This window comes from Saimiri boliviensis, chromosome 17 (genome assembly GCF_048565385.1).
Source record: "Saimiri boliviensis isolate mSaiBol1 chromosome 17, mSaiBol1.pri, whole genome shotgun sequence".
Classification (NCBI taxonomy): domain Eukaryota; kingdom Metazoa; phylum Chordata; class Mammalia; order Primates; family Cebidae; genus Saimiri; species Saimiri boliviensis.
In genome coordinates this window covers 42,790,154-42,807,120 of record NC_133465.1, presented here as the reverse complement: position 1 = coordinate 42,807,120, position 16,967 = coordinate 42,790,154, and the positions used below count along the sequence as shown (strand labels likewise).

At 54.1% G+C, this 16,967-nt stretch overlaps 3 protein-coding genes and 1 long non-coding RNA gene across 6 annotated transcripts in view; 1 reads left to right on the top strand and 3 right to left on the bottom strand.

The window, feature by feature from the left end:
• Window positions 1-2,461, bottom strand: part of HOXB3 (homeobox B3) — a 42,080-nt gene extending 39,619 nt beyond the window's left edge. Inside the window, exon 1 of the mRNA XM_039475721.2 lies at window positions 1,462-2,461. The gene's annotated coding sequence lies outside the window, so the exon portion shown is untranslated. The remainder of the gene's footprint in view (window positions 1-1,461) is intronic.
• Window positions 1,695-15,297, top strand: LOC141581864 (uncharacterized). The gene is made up of 3 exons (XR_012514643.1): window positions 1,695-1,926; window positions 2,484-2,705; window positions 15,170-15,297. It is a non-coding gene; the product is annotated as an uncharacterized LOC141581864 (long non-coding RNA).
• On the bottom strand, window positions 2,561-5,115 carry HOXB5 (homeobox B5). The gene is made up of 2 exons (XM_003931229.4): window positions 4,423-5,115; window positions 2,561-3,765 (listed from the first exon to the last, which is right to left on the bottom strand). Exons 1-2 carry the CDS (start codon window positions 4,982-4,984, stop codon window positions 3,518-3,520), a joined length of 810 nt encoding a protein of 269 aa, XP_003931278.1. The 5' UTR covers window positions 4,985-5,115; the 3' UTR covers window positions 2,561-3,517.
• Window positions 6,987-16,235, bottom strand: HOXB6 (homeobox B6). Of its 3 annotated transcripts, none has more exons than XM_003931227.4 (3): window positions 15,709-16,235; window positions 8,949-9,473; window positions 6,987-7,885 (listed from the first exon to the last, which is right to left on the bottom strand). In XM_003931227.4, the coding sequence occupies exons 2-3, from the start codon at window positions 9,361-9,363 to the stop codon at window positions 7,626-7,628; spliced, it is 675 nt and encodes a 224-aa protein (XP_003931276.1). In that variant the 5' UTR covers window positions 9,364-9,473; window positions 15,709-16,235; the 3' UTR covers window positions 6,987-7,625. The 3 variants fall into 3 exon arrangements, with proteins under 3 accessions (XP_003931276.1, XP_010340154.1, XP_010340152.1); XM_010341852.3 differs by having other exon boundaries at window positions 8,949-9,441; XM_010341850.3 differs by having other exon boundaries at window positions 8,949-16,235.
• Between the last annotated feature and the right edge of the window lie 732 nt (window positions 16,236-16,967).

Below are 16,967 nucleotides of genomic sequence, written 5' to 3'. Positions count from 1 at the left end.
TGAACTGTGTCTCCTTTCTAAGGGATACAAATGCCCTCATTCTTGGGATGATGTGTCTTCAAACCAGGTGACTCTGCTCTTAAGTCTGTTAAGGTTCTCCTATAAGTCAGGCTTGGCCAAGGGATAAAGAGCTCAGGTAATAGAGAATGACTTCAGGAGAAAGAGGAGAGGGAGAGAGTTCCAATGTCCCTTAATGGGAAAAAGGAAGTCTTATGATCCCATCCTTGTCCCAAAGATCGGAAGCCCCTCCCGGTGCCACATTTCCAATCTCAGGGACTACCTATGGCAGCTGGTGAGCTGAATCAAGGGATGGCAGGCTGGTGACAGCAGGGGTGACAGAGTGGTTGGCCCCATGGGTCTTAAATTTTGGGGGGGTCAATTTGGTGGAGAAGAGGCCTCTGACTTTTAGAAGGGTGACTTTTCCTTAGAAAATAACAGAATCTCTAGGGATCAAATCCTGAAGTCTCTCTGGTTTATGGTGCCGCAAAACAAAGGCGCCTTTGGGGGTGTGCCCAGAAGAGAAGAGGGAAAAAGAGAGGAAAAAAGAGCACTTTCCTATTTTCTCTTCCAGCTCCTGCGTCGATTTCCTCCCGACAGTGGAGGGATCTGAGTTCTTGAGCTGATTTTATTTATGGAGAGCTTGCCAGAGTTCTACTTAAGCACCTAACACCTCTAGGCAAGAGAAGAAGCTCTTACCTTCCCCCACTCATGATCAAGAATTAGGTTTTTGAATTGGCGTGGGAGGTGGGGATTGCACCCTCTGCCCGCTCCCTAGTCTGATTTCAGGATCCTACTTCAGGCCAAGGAGAAAGATTAGCTTGGGACCAACAGGCTGAAGGTGGAGGCAAAAGCAGCGCTGTGCTCCCCATCCCAGATAAGCCCGATGAGGCCCAAGATGATCGAAGGCACCCCCTTCTATGAGCTTCAAAGATCTGAAAGCCAGAGAGCACCCCAGGGCAAAGCAGCCCACAGCAGCCGCCTACCGGATGCTTTTTCTCAGCTCAGATGTACCCAGATAAAAGTGCCCAGCAGTGCACCCCACACACCCCTCACAAATGAATGTCATAAAGTTTATTTCCTGAGGGTGGGGGGATAGCTGTCTCAAGATATCCAGCAGCGAAGTGGCCCCCCACAGTGGCCCCTTCTTTCATCAATACACACCCCTCCTTCTTGGTCCCTAAATTTCCACTGGCACTGAGAGAGCATGGATCTCCCACACAAACCCTTTTCTCCACAGAGGCAGACACTCTTGCTAGTAAAAACCAGGCACCCCAGACCACTGAGGCCTTATGAAACTGAGAGCACTCACTTCAGGCACCCAGTCCCTTAGAACTGAGTCCATAAAACAGGCCAAATATCCCCCACACAGCCCCACAGCCCCAGCTGGAAGCAAGTTTCCTTCTCCCAGTCCCAAGCCCCAGAATCGCAATGGGTAAAAGCGAAAGCTGAAAAGAGACTTACTGCGGGAGTGCTGGCCTGGGCCGTGGCTGCCTTCTGGGCTGGTCCTGCTGCTCTAGGCTGGGAGAGTGCTCACCTACCTCTGCCCCCTTCCCCACCACAGCGAGCAGTTAAAGTGTCACTTAACATTCTGGAGAATGTGAAATATACTGCGTGGTGTCAACTCCCCAAAACCATAAAACTAACTTTATGGACCTCACGTGACTTTCTCGAGCCAGTGAGGGGTATCTGTCTGACTTCTCGGCGATTTTTACGATCTAACTTCGAGATAAAACCCCTATCCATTTGACATCTAAATGTCATAGCGACTTTTGGGATAGTTTGCTATCGACAAAGGGGGACAAAGTCAAGGGGTGAAGGGAAAGGAGGGCCAAGTAGAGCCTCCACGACCCACGGCTGCCTCCTCACCAGCTCCCCCTCCCCCCAAGTCCAGTAAGAAGTTGGGCCAAGCTGGAAGGGATTGACCGGGTAAGTGTCCAGACTTGACTCTTGCGCTCAGGGTGGAGGCTGACTTGGATGGAGATGGACTGGGCCAGGCTGAAGGGGGAACCAGGGATCTTTCTGCAAGGACCCCAACTCCTAATCAAGAGGGAAGATCAGTTGGGCCCCTGGAGAGAAGGAGCCCTTGATAAGGGTAGAGAAGGCTGAGGGTGAGAGAAATCATTTGAAATCCAGCCGATTTTTTTTTTTTTTCTTTAGTTGGTGGCAGAACTGAATTGGGACTTAGAGTAGGAGACACAGGGCTGGGCAGGCCTCTACCACTCCCAAAAGGCCAGGAGCCTCCTGCTGAGGACTTAGGCCCAAATTACTTTCCCAGAAGGGTTTTCCAGAGGCTTCCTTGGCCAGCTAGTAGAAGACCAGGATGGAGTCTAGCTCAGCCTTTCCCCACACGGGGTTTCTGGGCCTTGAAGTCCCCCAGGCATGAAGGTCTGTTCCCTGGCCCAAGCACTGTTGACCAAGCCAGGGACTTACATGACTGAGAAGAGCTGTTGGGGAGAGCCTAATTTTTCTACCCTGCACCCCAGATCTACTGAGAATGGTCCAGGATGTGCCCAGGATGGGAGAGGCAGACCCCTCGGAGAAAAGACAAGTGGAAGGGCAATGGAGTGGGGGAAACATTTATTTGACTTCAAGGAAAGCTACAAACAAATACCAAAGCGAATCACCGAGACAGGCCCCGCAAAGACAGATTTCACACGTAGCACAGCATCCGCTCGCTCACTACAAATGGTCTCGGAAGCGAATGGGTAAGGAACAGATGGGTCTGACCCAGACTACCCCCATATTTACAAGCTTTGGGCCCTCTAGCCAGACCTATGGATTCACAGAGAAATACACAAGACATATTACACTGAGGATCATTTTTGTTTCCGTGTACTCCCAGACCAGGCCTTGTGGGGCCTACCCAGGCAGGAGGAACTTAAATCTCACTATCTTCTTTCTCTCTTCTCAATATTACCCCTTTGGTCATCCCCCAACCTCTTCCCACCCTAGAACCAAGCCCCTAGGAGACTTGGGCCTGGGGAATGGGGACGGAGGAAGAGGAGAATGAAAAGAGACTCCATCTCCGAGGCCAGCTCAGCTTGGCCCCACTGCGGTACTACCCCACCTCAACTGCTGCCCCTTAGAGAAGTTTCCAGCTGAAACTCAAAATACAGTGATCATCCTTTTATAAATAAGTTAGAACACAGATGGGGAGGGGAGAGTTCACATTAAACATGCGAATTTCTTTTTTTTTTTTTTTTCCTGGGGGAAGGACTGCAACCACAGACACAAACATTCAGAAACACTGGTGGATTTGGGGCAAGTGGAAGGGAGTTGGGAGCATGGAGGGAAAATAATAATAATTATTATTAACAATAATAACAAGATAAGCAGTCCAGGAGAAAGGGAGCCACAGGAAGACCTAAGACCAAACGAAATATCTTAACACAAGGCTGGGGCGAGGCAGGCTTGTGGGAACCGGTCCCCAGCGGGCTGCGGCAGTGCGGGGAGGATTGAAGGGGCCAGGGTTGGGGGTGGCACGGGCTCTTGGGCCGCTGGGCTCCTCTGGGCGGGCTCAGGGCTGGAAGGCGCTGCCGGCTGTAGCCAGGCTCATACTTTTCAGTTTGTTGTCCTTCTTCCACTTCATGCGCCGGTTCTGGAACCAGATCTTGATCTGGCGCTCCGACAGGCAGAGTGCATGGGCGATCTCGATGCGCCGTCGCCGGGTCAGGTAGCGGTTGAAGTGGAACTCCTTTTCCAGCTCCAGGGTCTGGTAGCGGGTATACGCGGTCCGGGCCCTTTTGCCGTCCGGCCCAGTCATATCTGGAGCAGATAGAGGAAAGCCGCAAGGCAATGTTATTCCGGTTAAGGGAGGGGGCACTGGGTGGGAGGGGGCGGGGGAGCAGGACCCAGGCGTCCCGGCACCCAGCTCACCACAGCTCCAATCCTCTCTACTCCAGATGCCCACATTTAAGCTCGATTTCTGCACCCCCTTCTCCCGCATCCCCCACTTCTGCCGGCAGCCAATGCGCCCGGCTTTGTCTCTTGCTCACTCCTAGTGCCTCACCCTTGGCTGGGCTCAGGCGGCCGCTTGCCCCGGAGGGAGGGGAGCGGTTGCACTTTTGCCCCGGAAAGCTCCTTTTACTGCTCACCCTTTCTTTGCTAGCGGTAGTCTCAAAATTTCAGGGGTAAGCAGGACTCTTCCCCACATTACATGAACCCCATCCTTTATCCTAATGCTGGTATAGCTGAGCTAATAAAAACCTAAGCCGAAGCTGGTAACAAATTATTAAAAATAGCCCCCATCACAGAGAGACCCTGTTTGGCTCTGTCTACAAAGCTGTGAGGCCTCTCTCAGAGACTTCTCCCCCTTGGAAAAATAAATCTATATTTGGGGGGAAAGCCAGGCTCTCCTTGTCCCCCCATCCCACCCCAAAACGCAGAGAAGGAAAGCTGAGAAGACAAAAAAGAGAGAATTACCGTGGCTGATGTGAAGCTTCCTCATCCAGGGGAATATCTGCGGAGTCTGCCCCTCGGGCGCGGCTGTGGAGGTGGCCATGGGCTCTGGCTGCGCCCGAGCTAGGCTGGGGCTGCTTAGCTGGCTCGCCGCTTCCTCAGGCTCCGAGGACGCGCTGGCCTCGTCTATTTCGGTGAAATTGGCGCTGGAGCTGGCCGAGGTCGCCTGGTCGGAGGGGGACGAAGCTGAGGGCTTGGCGCCGTGGCTGTCGCCGTTGGTGCAGGGCAGGGACTCGGGCGAGGACAGGGAGCAGCTCGAAGCCGCTTGCCTGAAGCGGGGCTCCTGGGCGGGCGCGGGGAAGGCGCGCGAGCTCTCGCCCACCGCCCCAAAGTGGCTGGAGGAGGCCGAGGAGCGGTTGACGCTGAGGTCCATCCCATTGTAATTGTAGCCGTAAGAGCCGGTGTGCATGGCAGCGGGATCCCTGTAAGAGCCGCTCAGAGAGCTGCCACTGCCATAATTTAGCAACTGATAGTCCGGGCCATTTGGATAACGCCCCGAGAAGGAGTTTACAAAGTACGAGCTCATTTGGGTGATTTTGGAGGGCTTGATTTGTGGATCGTGGTCGTTATAACCCTGTGCTTCACGATTTATGATGTATTAATGAATTATAGCGATGCACTGTACTTCGTTTTGCTATGTATGCGGCCAAATATGGGGGGGGGTTGGAAGGGGGGTGGGGGGGCGTTAGGGAATCACGTGCTTTTGTTGACCAGTCGTAAATTCTCGCTGATGACCTCAAGAGGTAATTCATGCTCTATGGTTACAAATAATGACGATCCGAGAATCGTTAGGGCCGATTCAATGCGAGCCTCAGAGAGAGGGGGAAAAAAGGAGAAGGGGGAGAAACAGGGAGAAGGTTGGCGTTGGCCTCTGAGCAGAGCGCGCCACCTCCCGGCGATCGGCGGGAGCGCGGGCGGGAGACCGCCATGGCGGCGGCGGCTGCCTCCTTGTTGGCTCCCTGCAGCCGCCGGGAGAGGAAGAAACCCGGCCAAGGCTCAGCCACAGGGTTGAGCGTTTTAGAGCAGGCGTTAGGCTTTTTACCCACTTTCTTGTGGGTGGGGTTAGCTTCTCTACTTGGGTCCTTCTCCCTACATCATCATCGTTATTATTTTAACTTTGGATGAGATCAAAGATTCAGTTGCTTTTCCCTTTTTCGGGCTTTGCAAGTCTCTGAATTGGGGGCGGAAATGGGGGAAGGGTTGGAAGTTGTGTGTGAAAAACAATTATTGCAACGGTTTTTCCCCGGAGCTCAGCCCGACCTGCATCCTGGAGGGACTGCTATTGCTGTCCACAGCTCCCAGGCCGAGCGTGGGGCTGGACCCGATGCTTGAAAAAGCAGCAGGAGAAGCGTTCGCTTCACCTGGGCCACTTGGAAGTTCAAAATCCCCTTCCTGACCTCTTTGGTGGTCCTTAGCCCAGGCCTGGGGAGTGGCAGAGCAGGACAGGGACCCCAGAAGCTCAGCACAGCTGGGGCTAAGCGGCCTAGTTGCTGAAAAGACTGCAGCGGCCACCGTGTCGGCGGCTTGGGTTTGAGTAGTAACATGTGTCTGCGAGTTTGTAAAGCAGGACCCCTTCCCCTCCTCCTCGGCTATAGCATTCGGAGGCCCCACTCCAGGCCCCTCATTAGCAGCTGGGCAGTTTGAGAATTTGCCTGGTGGCAGCCGCCTTCCCGGAAAAGGGGTTCCAAGGACCCACACGGTTTGTTGAGGACGCTGGGCGGCCAGAGACCGCCGCAGCTGGGCCCCTATTAGAAGGTGACTATTTTCTTTAAAAAGGGAGCGAGAGGGCAGAGGAATAAAGGAAAACAGTGCCCACAGCTTGCCCTCTGGGTGCCTGTGGGAGCGGAGAGAGAATGGGCTGTTCTGGGTTGAGAGGATGACACTAAATGCCCCATCACCTGGCCTCCTGCCCCGGGGTCTCCAAGGAGCAAGGGAGAGCCGTGCCTGTGCCTGGCTGGTGGCTTTACATTCCCCTACTTAAGATCTCCTACTTGAGATGGGAAGGGGCACTTGGAGCCTTCAGCTGCAGGGTGAGAGATACCCGGTGGCCCCATTTTTCAGTCTCCAGAGCCACAGGCAGGGAGCAGAGGGCCAAGGCTAGTGAAGACCTGGCCATGTGGACAGCTCTAAGGCCAGCAGCCTCTGCAGAGGTGAGGACAGAAAAGTGCTGCAGAGGCCCCCAGACCCGATGGCTCCATCTCCACAAGACAGCATTGGGGGCCTGAGTGGCTCCTTTAGTGCTGTAGACACAGGAGGAAAGGCTAAAGAATGAGAGAGAAACAGCCCCTCTCCATCCCCCAACTCTGCACGGGGAGAGGCGGCTGTGAACCTCAGCACCAGGGAAACGCAGCGCTGGGGCCTGGCCAGGACTGATCGCTCTAGCCTTTATCTCAGCTGCAACTTCCCAGTAGAACAGGGCCCGCTATGGCGGGCCAGGGCTCTCGCCTTTGCTGAAGATTTCTGGCTCAGGAAAGATGGAGAGGCTGGGGGTTAGGGGAGAGGAAAAAATGGCAGGGGAAGATCGGAGGTGACCGAGCGTCGAGTTTTCACATCTTTATTATTATTATTATTAATATTAATATTATTACCGAAGTATTTCACGTCCAGAGCTAAGACAAGACTACAAACACAACACATAGAAAATTAATAAAATAGAACTTTGTTTTCTTCTGAGGCTCCTCTTCTTACTTCTAGGTAGTATGTGCTCCTTCCAGTGGCTTTAGGGAGGGGGTGGGAGAGACGACAGATCTGGGATCAGGGAGTCTTCAAGGCCCCCGCTGAGGGGACAGCGAATCTACTTTTGAACCGTGCACCGGGGACATGGACGAAATGAGACGCGACAGGAACAAGAGCATTTTGCTCTGCTTCCAGGAAACATCAAGTGAGTCCGATCCTCAGTTCTCACTGGGAAGCCTGATCAGGCTGAAGCGGGTTTCTCGGGAAAGAAGGGCGAGGGGTGCTTGGTGGGCTCGAGCAGTGAGGCCTCTGAGCACCCGCCTGGAGCTGTGCGGGCGGGGGCGTCCAGGAGAGCGCTGGCCCCGCCTGTCGTGTGCCAGAGAGCAAGCCTCCTGGCTCCCCCACCCGAGAGCCTTCCTTCCCGGGGCTCTCCGACGCCCTTGGCTCCCACAGGCCTTTCCCCTCTCGTCCTCCCTCCCTTTCCAGCACCTTCACTCGGCGGGTTTTTCTTCCTCCTCCTCGGCACTGAGCTGAGAAGCGCTGAGCAGTTTGCTCTCCTTTTTCCACTTCATGCGTCGGTTCTGGAACCAGATCTTGATCTGCCGCTCCGTCAGGCACAGGGCGTGCGCGATCTCGATGCGCCGCCGCCGCGTCAGGTAGCGATTGTAATGAAACTCCTTCTCCAGCTCCAGCGTCTGGTAGCGCGTGTATGTCTGGCGGCCTCGCCGGCCGCTGGGCCCAAAGGAGGAACCTGTTACGCAGAGTGGAGACGCTGAGGCCTGGGCTCAGCGGGCCCAAGGCCCCCTCCCCTAGTCGACCCTCGAACACAGACTCCAGTCTGCACCCTGTACCGGGATGCCCTCCACTCTCCCGGTTCCTTCCCCCTTTTCGCACTCCTCCAGCGCCCCCTCCAGATTCCCTCCCGGTCTCCTAGGCCTTTGCCGCCTGTCAAGACTCTAGATGGGGGAGGGGAGGGGCAGTTTGAACTCCCACCTGAGCCTGGGGGGAGGGGCGGGCCAGGTGTGTGTCTTCCTAGTTGCATCTTGTCTTTCCCTCCCTTTCCATCCATCCAGCTCCCCCCACCCCGCCCACCCAATGATAAATCCAGGCCCTTAATCCGTAATGACGTAGATCGATCCATAGTCCACATTAACGGCTCCTCACTTTCGAGTCTGGCTAATGGACGTCAATTGGGACTTCAGGCCAACAAATAATCCAACCTGAGACCCCGCGCCTGTTTCTCCCTCTCTCTCGCTCCGCCTGCTTCCTCTCTCTTCCTTCCCCTTATTCCTCCTCCCTCCTCTAACTACCACCCCTTTCCTGGTGCCTCATCTTGCCCCAGCCCCCCACCCTCCGGGAAACACAGTCCCAGACACACTCAACTCTTCCTCTCCAGCGTCACCCCCCACCCCCTTGCATGACGCACTCCGTTTTTAATGGAGCCGTCTTTGGTTGGGGGACCCTACCAGGGCTGGGAGAGGGGACTGGGGCGCCAAGTAAAGCCAGGCCAGTGACTGTAGTCCCCTGCTTCCTTGCTTGTCCTGGAACCCCCGGCTCTGGCCAGGCGCCCCAGGAGAGCCCACTCGCTCCCCCTGGCTCCCAGCGCCTGGGACTTTGCAAACTTTGTAACTTCTGCCTACCCGGGGACAGGCGAGAAGCGCCAAGCAGGCGCCCAATCTTCTTTTATCTCCTAACCGAGATGCCCACCCAGCACCCTGTGGGAGAATGCGGAGGGGGGGGACGCTCACGAGTTCTGTGTCCCGGGGTGGGGGCCCACGGGAGCCAGGGCGACGGCGACGGGGAGTCTCACTCACTGTTGCACGAATTCATCCGCTGCATCCACGGGTAGACCGGAGTGGAGCACTTCTGCTCTTCCGTCTCGCCGAACACGCTCTTGTCCTGCGCGCAGTCCGACTTCCGCGGCTCGGGGTGGAACGGGGGCGGCTCGTCGGCGCCGGAGAGTGCGCAGGCCGACTCCTTCTCGCGGTAGAAGGCCGGCGCCGGCCCGTAGTCGCAGGGCGCCGCTCGGCCGTAGCCACCGCCAGCCGGCGGGTAATAGGAGGAAGTGGCAAAGCCCTTGTCCTGGCCCGGCCCTGGCCCGTAGGGCGCGGGGTAATGCCTCAGCGGGTCCGCATAGCCCGACGAGTAGAGCGGTAGCTGGCCCAAGAAGGACTCCTGCCCGCTGGCCAGAGTGACGGGGAAGGTGGAGTTCACGAAATAGGAACTCATTGGGAGGGGAGGCGCGCGCGGCCGCTGCTGCTCCGCCGGGTTTATGATTTGTTGTGTTTTATAGTCCGAGCGCCGCGCCTATTAGTAGTATATCCGAGATTGGGTTTTAGCTGAGGGGGGATGGCGAGGTGCCAGTGAGGGCCAGAAGGAAATACAACCATCTGATCCAACACTGACCAATGGCAGAGGCAGGAATTGTCAAATAGCACCCAGGAGGAGCGCAGCCCGCACGAGGGACCCGCGCACAAACCTATCAACCTTTTTTTCCTCCTTCTCCTTCTCCTTTCTCTCTCTCTCTCCCCAACAACACAACGCGTCCTGTTCCACCTACGTAGGATATGTGAAATAGGCTCTGTGCCTTTGAGGGAGAAGGGAGCGTTTAGATTGAGACCACCCCACTCCCGGGTGATTAAATAAATGTATCTCTCCCCCACCCCACGCAGGATAGGAAAAAGTTAATTGTGTTTTCAGAAAAGTTAACCCCTGCGTTGCTTGGCTCCCTTCCTTCCAGGGAGGGGTGGGTAAATGTTTCCGAATCTCCTTGAGAGAGAGAGCTAAAGAAGGTTTGTTTCTAGGGTTTTGTGTTGGTAGAAGGTGAGAAGAGTTCTCTGCTAAGACGAGAAAGAAGAAACACCCTCCTCCCCAGGTTTCGAACATGGTTTTTCCTGTTTATCAGATCTGCCTTTTCTCCTCCAAGCCTCGGGTTATTGTTCCTGCTTCTCCACAACCCTTCTGATCTGAGGGGGGCAGGCCAGATCCCACTGCCTAGGAGACCCAGAAGACTGGGAGCTGGCAGGAGGGTCTGAGCCCAAGCTTCCCCCTCTGGCTCTGTGGCTAGGCTGGGAGCTTCTTGGAAGGCAGTGTCCCGACAGCTGCCCAAGACATCCTGCTTGCTTCTAGTATGCAGCTGCTCACTCTTGGCAGGGGAAGGGGCACTGGGGAAAGGGACTAGCCCTCTCCTCACTTGGTGATGTGGAGTGAAGGAGTCAGGGGTATCCCTCAGCCTAGGTGACTTTATTTGTCTAACCCCCGTCCTGCCTATAACCCTCACTCCGGCACTCTCTGCAATCTCAAGAATAGCCTGGGCTATAGGATTTTTAGGAATCAGGGATGTCCCAGTAAATCTGGGCACGAGGAAGAAATCATTCCTCTTCTAGTTGTGGGTCTTCAAACCCTCTTGATAGTTGAGGTAGTCAGAGGCCACTAGAAAGAAAGACACCCCCACTCCTCTTCCAAGTGTCTGGAGGAGCTGGCAGTTCTTTTTAAAATTAATTCTTTCCCAATACTTGGTTTTTGCTCTAGTTTGATAGGGAGAGAAGGATGTTTGAGTTCCCCTGGGGACTCAGCAGGCAGCTTCCAGCCATCAGCCAGCATCCCCTCTCCCTTCTGTTTGTCTCAGCATTGCTACAATTCCCTCTCACACCCCACGTTTGTATCATCAGCTTTGCTGCCTTACAAGCTTGGGTGTGTGAGACAGTGTATGTCTCTGGCTCTTTCATCCAAGGAAAATGAGCATTGAAAGCCCAGGCTGGGAGACAGGGCCACAGTACATTTCCAGCCTTCTAATATGCATACACAGGCCAGGTAGTGAAGGATGACAACCCTCAGACCTGGGGACAAAAAGGGGTCGGGGCATGGAACAAAGTCAGATGTCAGGCCAGGCTGACCCTCCTCTGTCTTGTCCTTCCTTTGGGCTCTTTTTTCTGGTTGAGTTCTGCCCGCTGAAGACAGTACACAAGACACTAGGGAGGGTGGTAGAGGGCCGAGCTTGGAGGACCAAGGGTGGGAACTTATTTGGTTGCAACATGGTCTCCAAGGCTCTCTGAACTCAGGGCAACTTCTAAGCTGTAAATTAATGGCAAACTGGCCATCCCTGGATATCCCTCCAATCACTTCCTGACTCTATGGGAGTTTTTGATAGGCATTTAAGAAAATAAATTAAAACCCCTGATGATGAAGAACAATAAATATTCCAAATCTAGCTATGGTTGGGCTCACTTCTAGAGTGGACTAGGGGCCATTTGAACAGAGGGAAAAAAGTGGGAGTGAGTGCTTGGACGAACCTCCTCCTTACTGCTGAGGCTGAGCCCTGGGTCTCAGCCTTCCCTGCCCCCTCCCTGGCCACAATATCCCCATCCTAGCACTAAATAGTGCAGTCTTCTTGGTAGAGTCTGAGCAAAATGAGATCTGGTGAGGAAGGGAGCATTTCCCTGTGACAGAAGCAGGAAAATAATTGTCTTATCCTTAGAGTGACAGCTCCCAAATTAACCTCACCTCTGCAGGTTGCTTGTCTGGAGATGGAGCCCCTCTGGGCAGGGCCTGGGCGCCTGGAGTCAGGCATGAAAGGAAATAGCGCCTCATCGCTCTTATCTAAACCCAGAGGTATTTATGAGCGTTTATTCGTCTGATCCGTTTGTTTGGGAAAAAGAGCAGGCGGGCAGGGCTGGCCAGAGACCGACTGGTTTCTGGGGCCAGATCCCTACAAATCTGTCTGTGGTTCTGTCCACCGACGTCTGTCTGTCTCCATGGGGGAATATGTAAATACACAGCAGGCACAGACTTCTGCCAGTCTAGGGTGTCTTTCCCCGCCTCGATGAGGAAGTGTGTGTTCAGAGAGATGGATAGAACTTCGTACCAATTCTTGAGTACATAACTGAGGGATTGTACAGATACCCGACAGGCAGGATTTATAATTCTAATTTTCTCTGCTGTGAGTTTGCAGTCCTGCGGGCAAGCTAACACATTCCAGCTCTCAGGAAAATGTTTCCTAAGTTGTGTTTAGTTCAGGAGTAAAATTCTTGATAGGTAACCTCAGGAGAGATATTTGCCTTGGTGTCTGTGTGTGTCGTGTGTGTGTGTGTGTGTGTGTGTGTGTGTGTGAGAGAGAGAGAGAGAGAGAGAGAGGTGTGTGTGTGGAGGGGACTGAGACATTTTCCAGGCTTCCAATTTCCTCTAAGCTATAAAGCCCTCCCCGTCAGCTCTTTGGGGTGGTGAGCACCTTCCCTCACCACCCCCAGCTTTGGCTGGGGTAGTGTTCGATGAAAACATTTCAGTCCAATTCTCGTCCTGGACTCTGTTTCTGTGGGTTTGGGGAACATAAATGTTACCAGGGGTACTGAGTGATTACTCCCATAGGTTGGAGGAGGCTCTTTAGATGAGACACAATGCCCCAAAATTGGCCCCTGCAAATCAAGGTACAAAGACTTCATTTCCATTAGGCAAATGAGTAGCATACTCTTTGATCTTTAGGGGGATTGGGCAGTAGCGCTGAGCCCACTCTCCTGGTTTCCTACCCCCAGGCCCAGGAGCACCCCAAGGGTACTGAAGTGTTTCAATACCCTGTACCAGCTCGGCTTCTCTACCTGTCCTTTGGATTGCCCAAAAGCAAAACCATTTCGGAGGGACCTAAGACCTTCTAGGCTGGCTCCTTCAGGGCCTCGCCTAGAGGAATTCGCTGAGCCGGTCCTTATAGCTGCCAGAACGTCACTCTCACTGCGGAAAAGCGGAAAAGAGCTGCTCCAGAGGCCCAGGCTCCAGAGGCCCCGGAAAGTGCAGGGGCCGTAGCCGCAGTGTTTGTCGCCAGCACCACCAGGCCCCTCGACCTCGTCAGCTCCTCTAGCCCTAGGCCAGACTCTGGCAACACCTTGGCTTGCCTGGCACCACAGGCAATTTCCTGGAATTCCTCTCCCAGTAACTAGGACCACAGCACCTTTAAAGAAACTGCCAGAGCTTTCTCCTACGGCTTGAAAGCCGGAGCTAATCAGTAACCCGTGAGACAGGGGCCAATATTCAAACGTTCAAACGCGGCACTGGAGGCGCAGAGCCCAGCCCTGGCCACCACCTCCTGGGAAGGCAGTCGAGTTAACCCAGTGTACGACGGTGTGGTTCCTTAATGATTTAGCCCCAGTCCGACTCCCAATTTTTTTCGCAAATCATATTTACGTCGATTTCGCTTGAAACGATCGAGAATGGGGGAGGGGATCGGCACTCACTTGCAGACACCAACAGTTTCCAGAAAACTCAGTTCAATTCCTTCACCATGGACCCACCAACCAAGGAACTGGCAAGACCCACCAGCCAACCAGGAGAACACAGACCCGGTTGTCTTTTGACAACCGAGTGGAACTGCCGGGGCCGGCGCCTGCCCTGCCGACCCCCTCCCTTGGCTGAAAAGAAAACCAAATAAACCTTAAACAGCCTTGGCTTCGGATCTCTCAAGCGGCCCCATTCTCTCCCGCGCCTTGGTGGGGTGGGGTGAGGGTTGGGGTGGGGATGGCGGTGGGGGTCTGGGCTCTGATCCCTCCACCCTGGTTCAGGGCCCCTGGCCACTGGATGCAGAATTAGACCTTTTAAAATATGTCCTAGAAGAAGCCGCTTCCCCTTCCGCTCCCAACCTCCAGGTTTGAGGCCGGGATGGGTGGGACGGGTGAGGGGGCGGGGAGAGTGGGGAATCGAGGATGATGGGTGGAGGAGAGACTTGTTCTGTTCTCTAACCCACACTGGGGAACCAAGATCCAGCTGAGAGCGTCGGTGTGGGCCCGAAATCCCCCAAATCCCGCGGACCCTGCGCGGCCGGGGCTCCAGGCGTCGGGCACTACCGGGGCAGTGTCGCGGGGTTTGCGGCGCCGAAGCCGCTTGTCTCCGAACGGACGGTAGATGGCAGCAAACCGCATAATTTGGGTCACAGTGAACTGTCTAAGGGAGGATTTATAACCCTCCAAGACTACAGGAGAAAAAGACCTTTAGTGTGGGTGGGTTTGGGAAATGTATCTCTTGAGAATAAACCCTGAGTGCCGTGGGTGCTGGCGGAGAACTCTCGCTACGAAACCGAGCGGTTCCTCCCTGCGCCCAGGCCGGGCCTGAGCCTAGGGCATCTACCCCGGGCCCCAGAGCCCCTTCCCGCGCCACAAGTGGCACTCTCCCAGCTTAGGGCTGAAATAATAAATATACCCCCACTTCCAACACACCCCAGGCCCTGTGACTCCGGAGCGACCAGAGGCTCGAGGCTGAACGTCCTGCATCTGGTCTTAAGAAAGAGAAAAGCAATCACATGTTCGTGCAAACCAAACTAAATCACAATCTCTCCTGCCCTCCACAGCCAACGTCACTTATCTCTTAGCTGGAAACTTCCCCAGAAGCTCCCTTGCCCCATTTTTAAGTCCTTGCCTCAAGGCTGGCTCCTACTTCTACCCCCACCAGCTACTTGAGGAATCTCTGTCTCCTGCCCAATGGTTCTGCGCCCTCCCCACACCCCTAGAAGGCCTGACTGAGAGATAAATTGGACACCCGGGGGACGGGACTGCCTGAGCTCAGTGCCAGTTAGCTTTCCAGTTTAAACACCACTAGGTCTCTTAACTGGATTTTCTTATTTTCTTCTTTCATTTCTTTCTTTTTTGTTTTTATTTACAAGCCTAAAACAAAAACGCACTTAACAGTTTATTCACAATCACCACGTTTGGACCCAGGAAAGTTTGAAATGTTACCATATCAGACACACACGGCAATTTTTTCCTCCACCGAAATCCACACATCCCATACCAATACAATGCAAATAATAGAATCAATATCGCGCAGAAACCAACAGCTGTAACCTACCGCATGAAAACCACAAAACTGTCTCCCTGCAGAGCGAGGCTCCCTCCTGCGTGAGTGGCGAGAGACTTGGGCATTCTCGGGCAAGCTTCCTGGGGGGGGGGGGTCTCCCTCATTTTTGGTGTCTCCACCCACAGCCCTTTAATTTCAAAAACGTCTCCGAAGGGAGATAGTGAACATTTCTATGTAAATTGTCTTTTCTGTGTTTCTTTAGCCGCCTCCTCTCCCTCGCCGGCCTTGGCGGAGATTCCAGGCCCTACAGAGACCAGGACGTCCCTTAGCGCCACCGCCCCACATGCCAATGCTGCCGGGAACCCGGCGATATCCGCACCAGGCAAGAGAACTGCGCGGGGGCAATAGCCAGAGGCTGGGACAAGGGAGGGATGGCAGGAGGGGGAAGGGACAAACCCACGGAGGCCATAACGACTGGCTTCTTTGGATGCCACTGAAGCCCAGATGCCCCTATCCTCTCTTTCGCTTGAGTCTCTCCTCCAAGCTTAAAAAGGCAACTTAGAGCTTGTCTCCTGGACCCCTTTATATTCGTCTTCCCGCTTCCCCTGCCTTGGCTCCCCCTCCAGGAAGCAGCCACCCCTCTCTCCACCACCGAATTTCCTGGGAAGCTTCTCCCTGCATCACCCAGAGGTGGGGTTCAGCCCCGTCTTGGAGGAGGGGAGGAGGGAGAAAAACCCAAGCCCCACCCCCCTACAAAAACGATGCAAAAGAACCCGAAGAAAATTGTAGAATCTCCCTTACCTTTGCAGACCTTGGGATTTTTTCCCCTCCGGATTGAAAGGAATGGGGAGGGAGGAAAGAAGGAGCATTCAGTTTCTTCTTCAGCTTCCAGATAATATTGTCCCAACGTGAGAGCCGTCGCTTCCCCTTCTCTGACTTGGGAGAGAGGGTGTTTCATTTTTCTGACATTTGCATAGAAAATGGAGTAAGTTCTGGCTTTGAAAAATAGTATCAGGCTGCAGTCCTGGGCAGATTGTCCATTTACCCTCCATGATGACTAAAATCCCAGATCAGTGAGCAAATTAACTTAGGAATCAAAATTATTTTTGGTTCTCTCTTTGTGTAATTCCCACCCCTCCTGCTCTCCCTCTCCCTCTCTAGCCCTCTCTCTCTTTTCTCCTCACCCCCCTCTCTCGTCCTCTCTCTCTTTTGCTCTATCGAGCTGATACTGAAGTATAAAAATATCAAGAGGCTGGAGCCCTGAAGGACGACAGTGCTCCGACCTAGGTGTGGTGTCCAAAAGAATGCTGCATTATAACCACCAGGGAAATGATAAAAAGTTCATGTTCACGATCGCCCGGCCACATGACCGGCGCCGGCCAATCGCTGGATTCAACCACTCATAAACTTCTATCACAAAGTTGTAAATTTTCATAAAACAACAAGGAATTTATTGCATTTCTTCATGGCTGCTCCACCAGCAACCCTTTTCTCAGTCGCCATCTTCTTTTCTTCTCCTTCTCTTCTTTTGGGGAAACCTCAATCTGAGAAGGGGTGAGATTTGGGGGGGCAGAGAATCAGAGTGGAGAAGCTATAAGCTATAAAGGTGCAGCTGGGAAGGGGGTTCTTTTCCGAACCTCCCTGTTTTCCACAGGAGCTCTGCTCCCTCTTCTAATAAAAGTCTACCCCAAATCCTCTGCAGAGGGACTGTTCTGAGGCAATTTTGGGGTGAGACGGGAGCAGAAGTCGGTGTCTAGTGTCTAGAATTGCCATCCGCACGTGGGCAAAATGAAAGCTTCGGCGTTCCCTCTCCCCCGCTGAATTGGCCCCCTCATTCCTAGCTCTGTAGATGGCAGGACACCCACCTGTGAGGCATGCAGCATTGCGGGCGTGGGGGCCTTAGATCCCCTAGGGCTTAGTTTTTGCCCCAGGAGGAAAGGTGGCTTGGATGGGGGGACCAAGGCTGATAGTCTGACAACCAGATTCTCGCCTCCGCAACCCAGAAACTGGGGGAGGGTCAAGCCGGATCCTGGCCTCTCCCGCCCAAATGCAGGCAAGTC

Excerpts from the sequence above, each read along its gene's own strand:
- HOXB5 (XM_003931229.4), bottom strand. The coding sequence starts at position 4,984 with ATGAGCTCGTACTTTGTAAACTCCTTCTCGGGGCGTTATCCAAATGGC. Across the intron at positions 3,766-4,422 it reads GAAGCTTCACATCAGCCACG|ATATGACTGGGCCGGACGGC; the intron begins GTAATTCTCTCT and ends TATCTGCTCCAG.
- HOXB6 (XM_010341850.3), bottom strand. The coding sequence starts at position 9,363 with ATGAGTTCCTATTTCGTGAACTCCACCTTCCCCGTCACTCTGGCCAGC. Across the intron at positions 7,886-8,948 it reads GCGGATGAATTCGTGCAACA|GTTCCTCCTTTGGGCCCAGC; the intron begins GTGAGTGAGACT and ends TCTGCGTAACAG.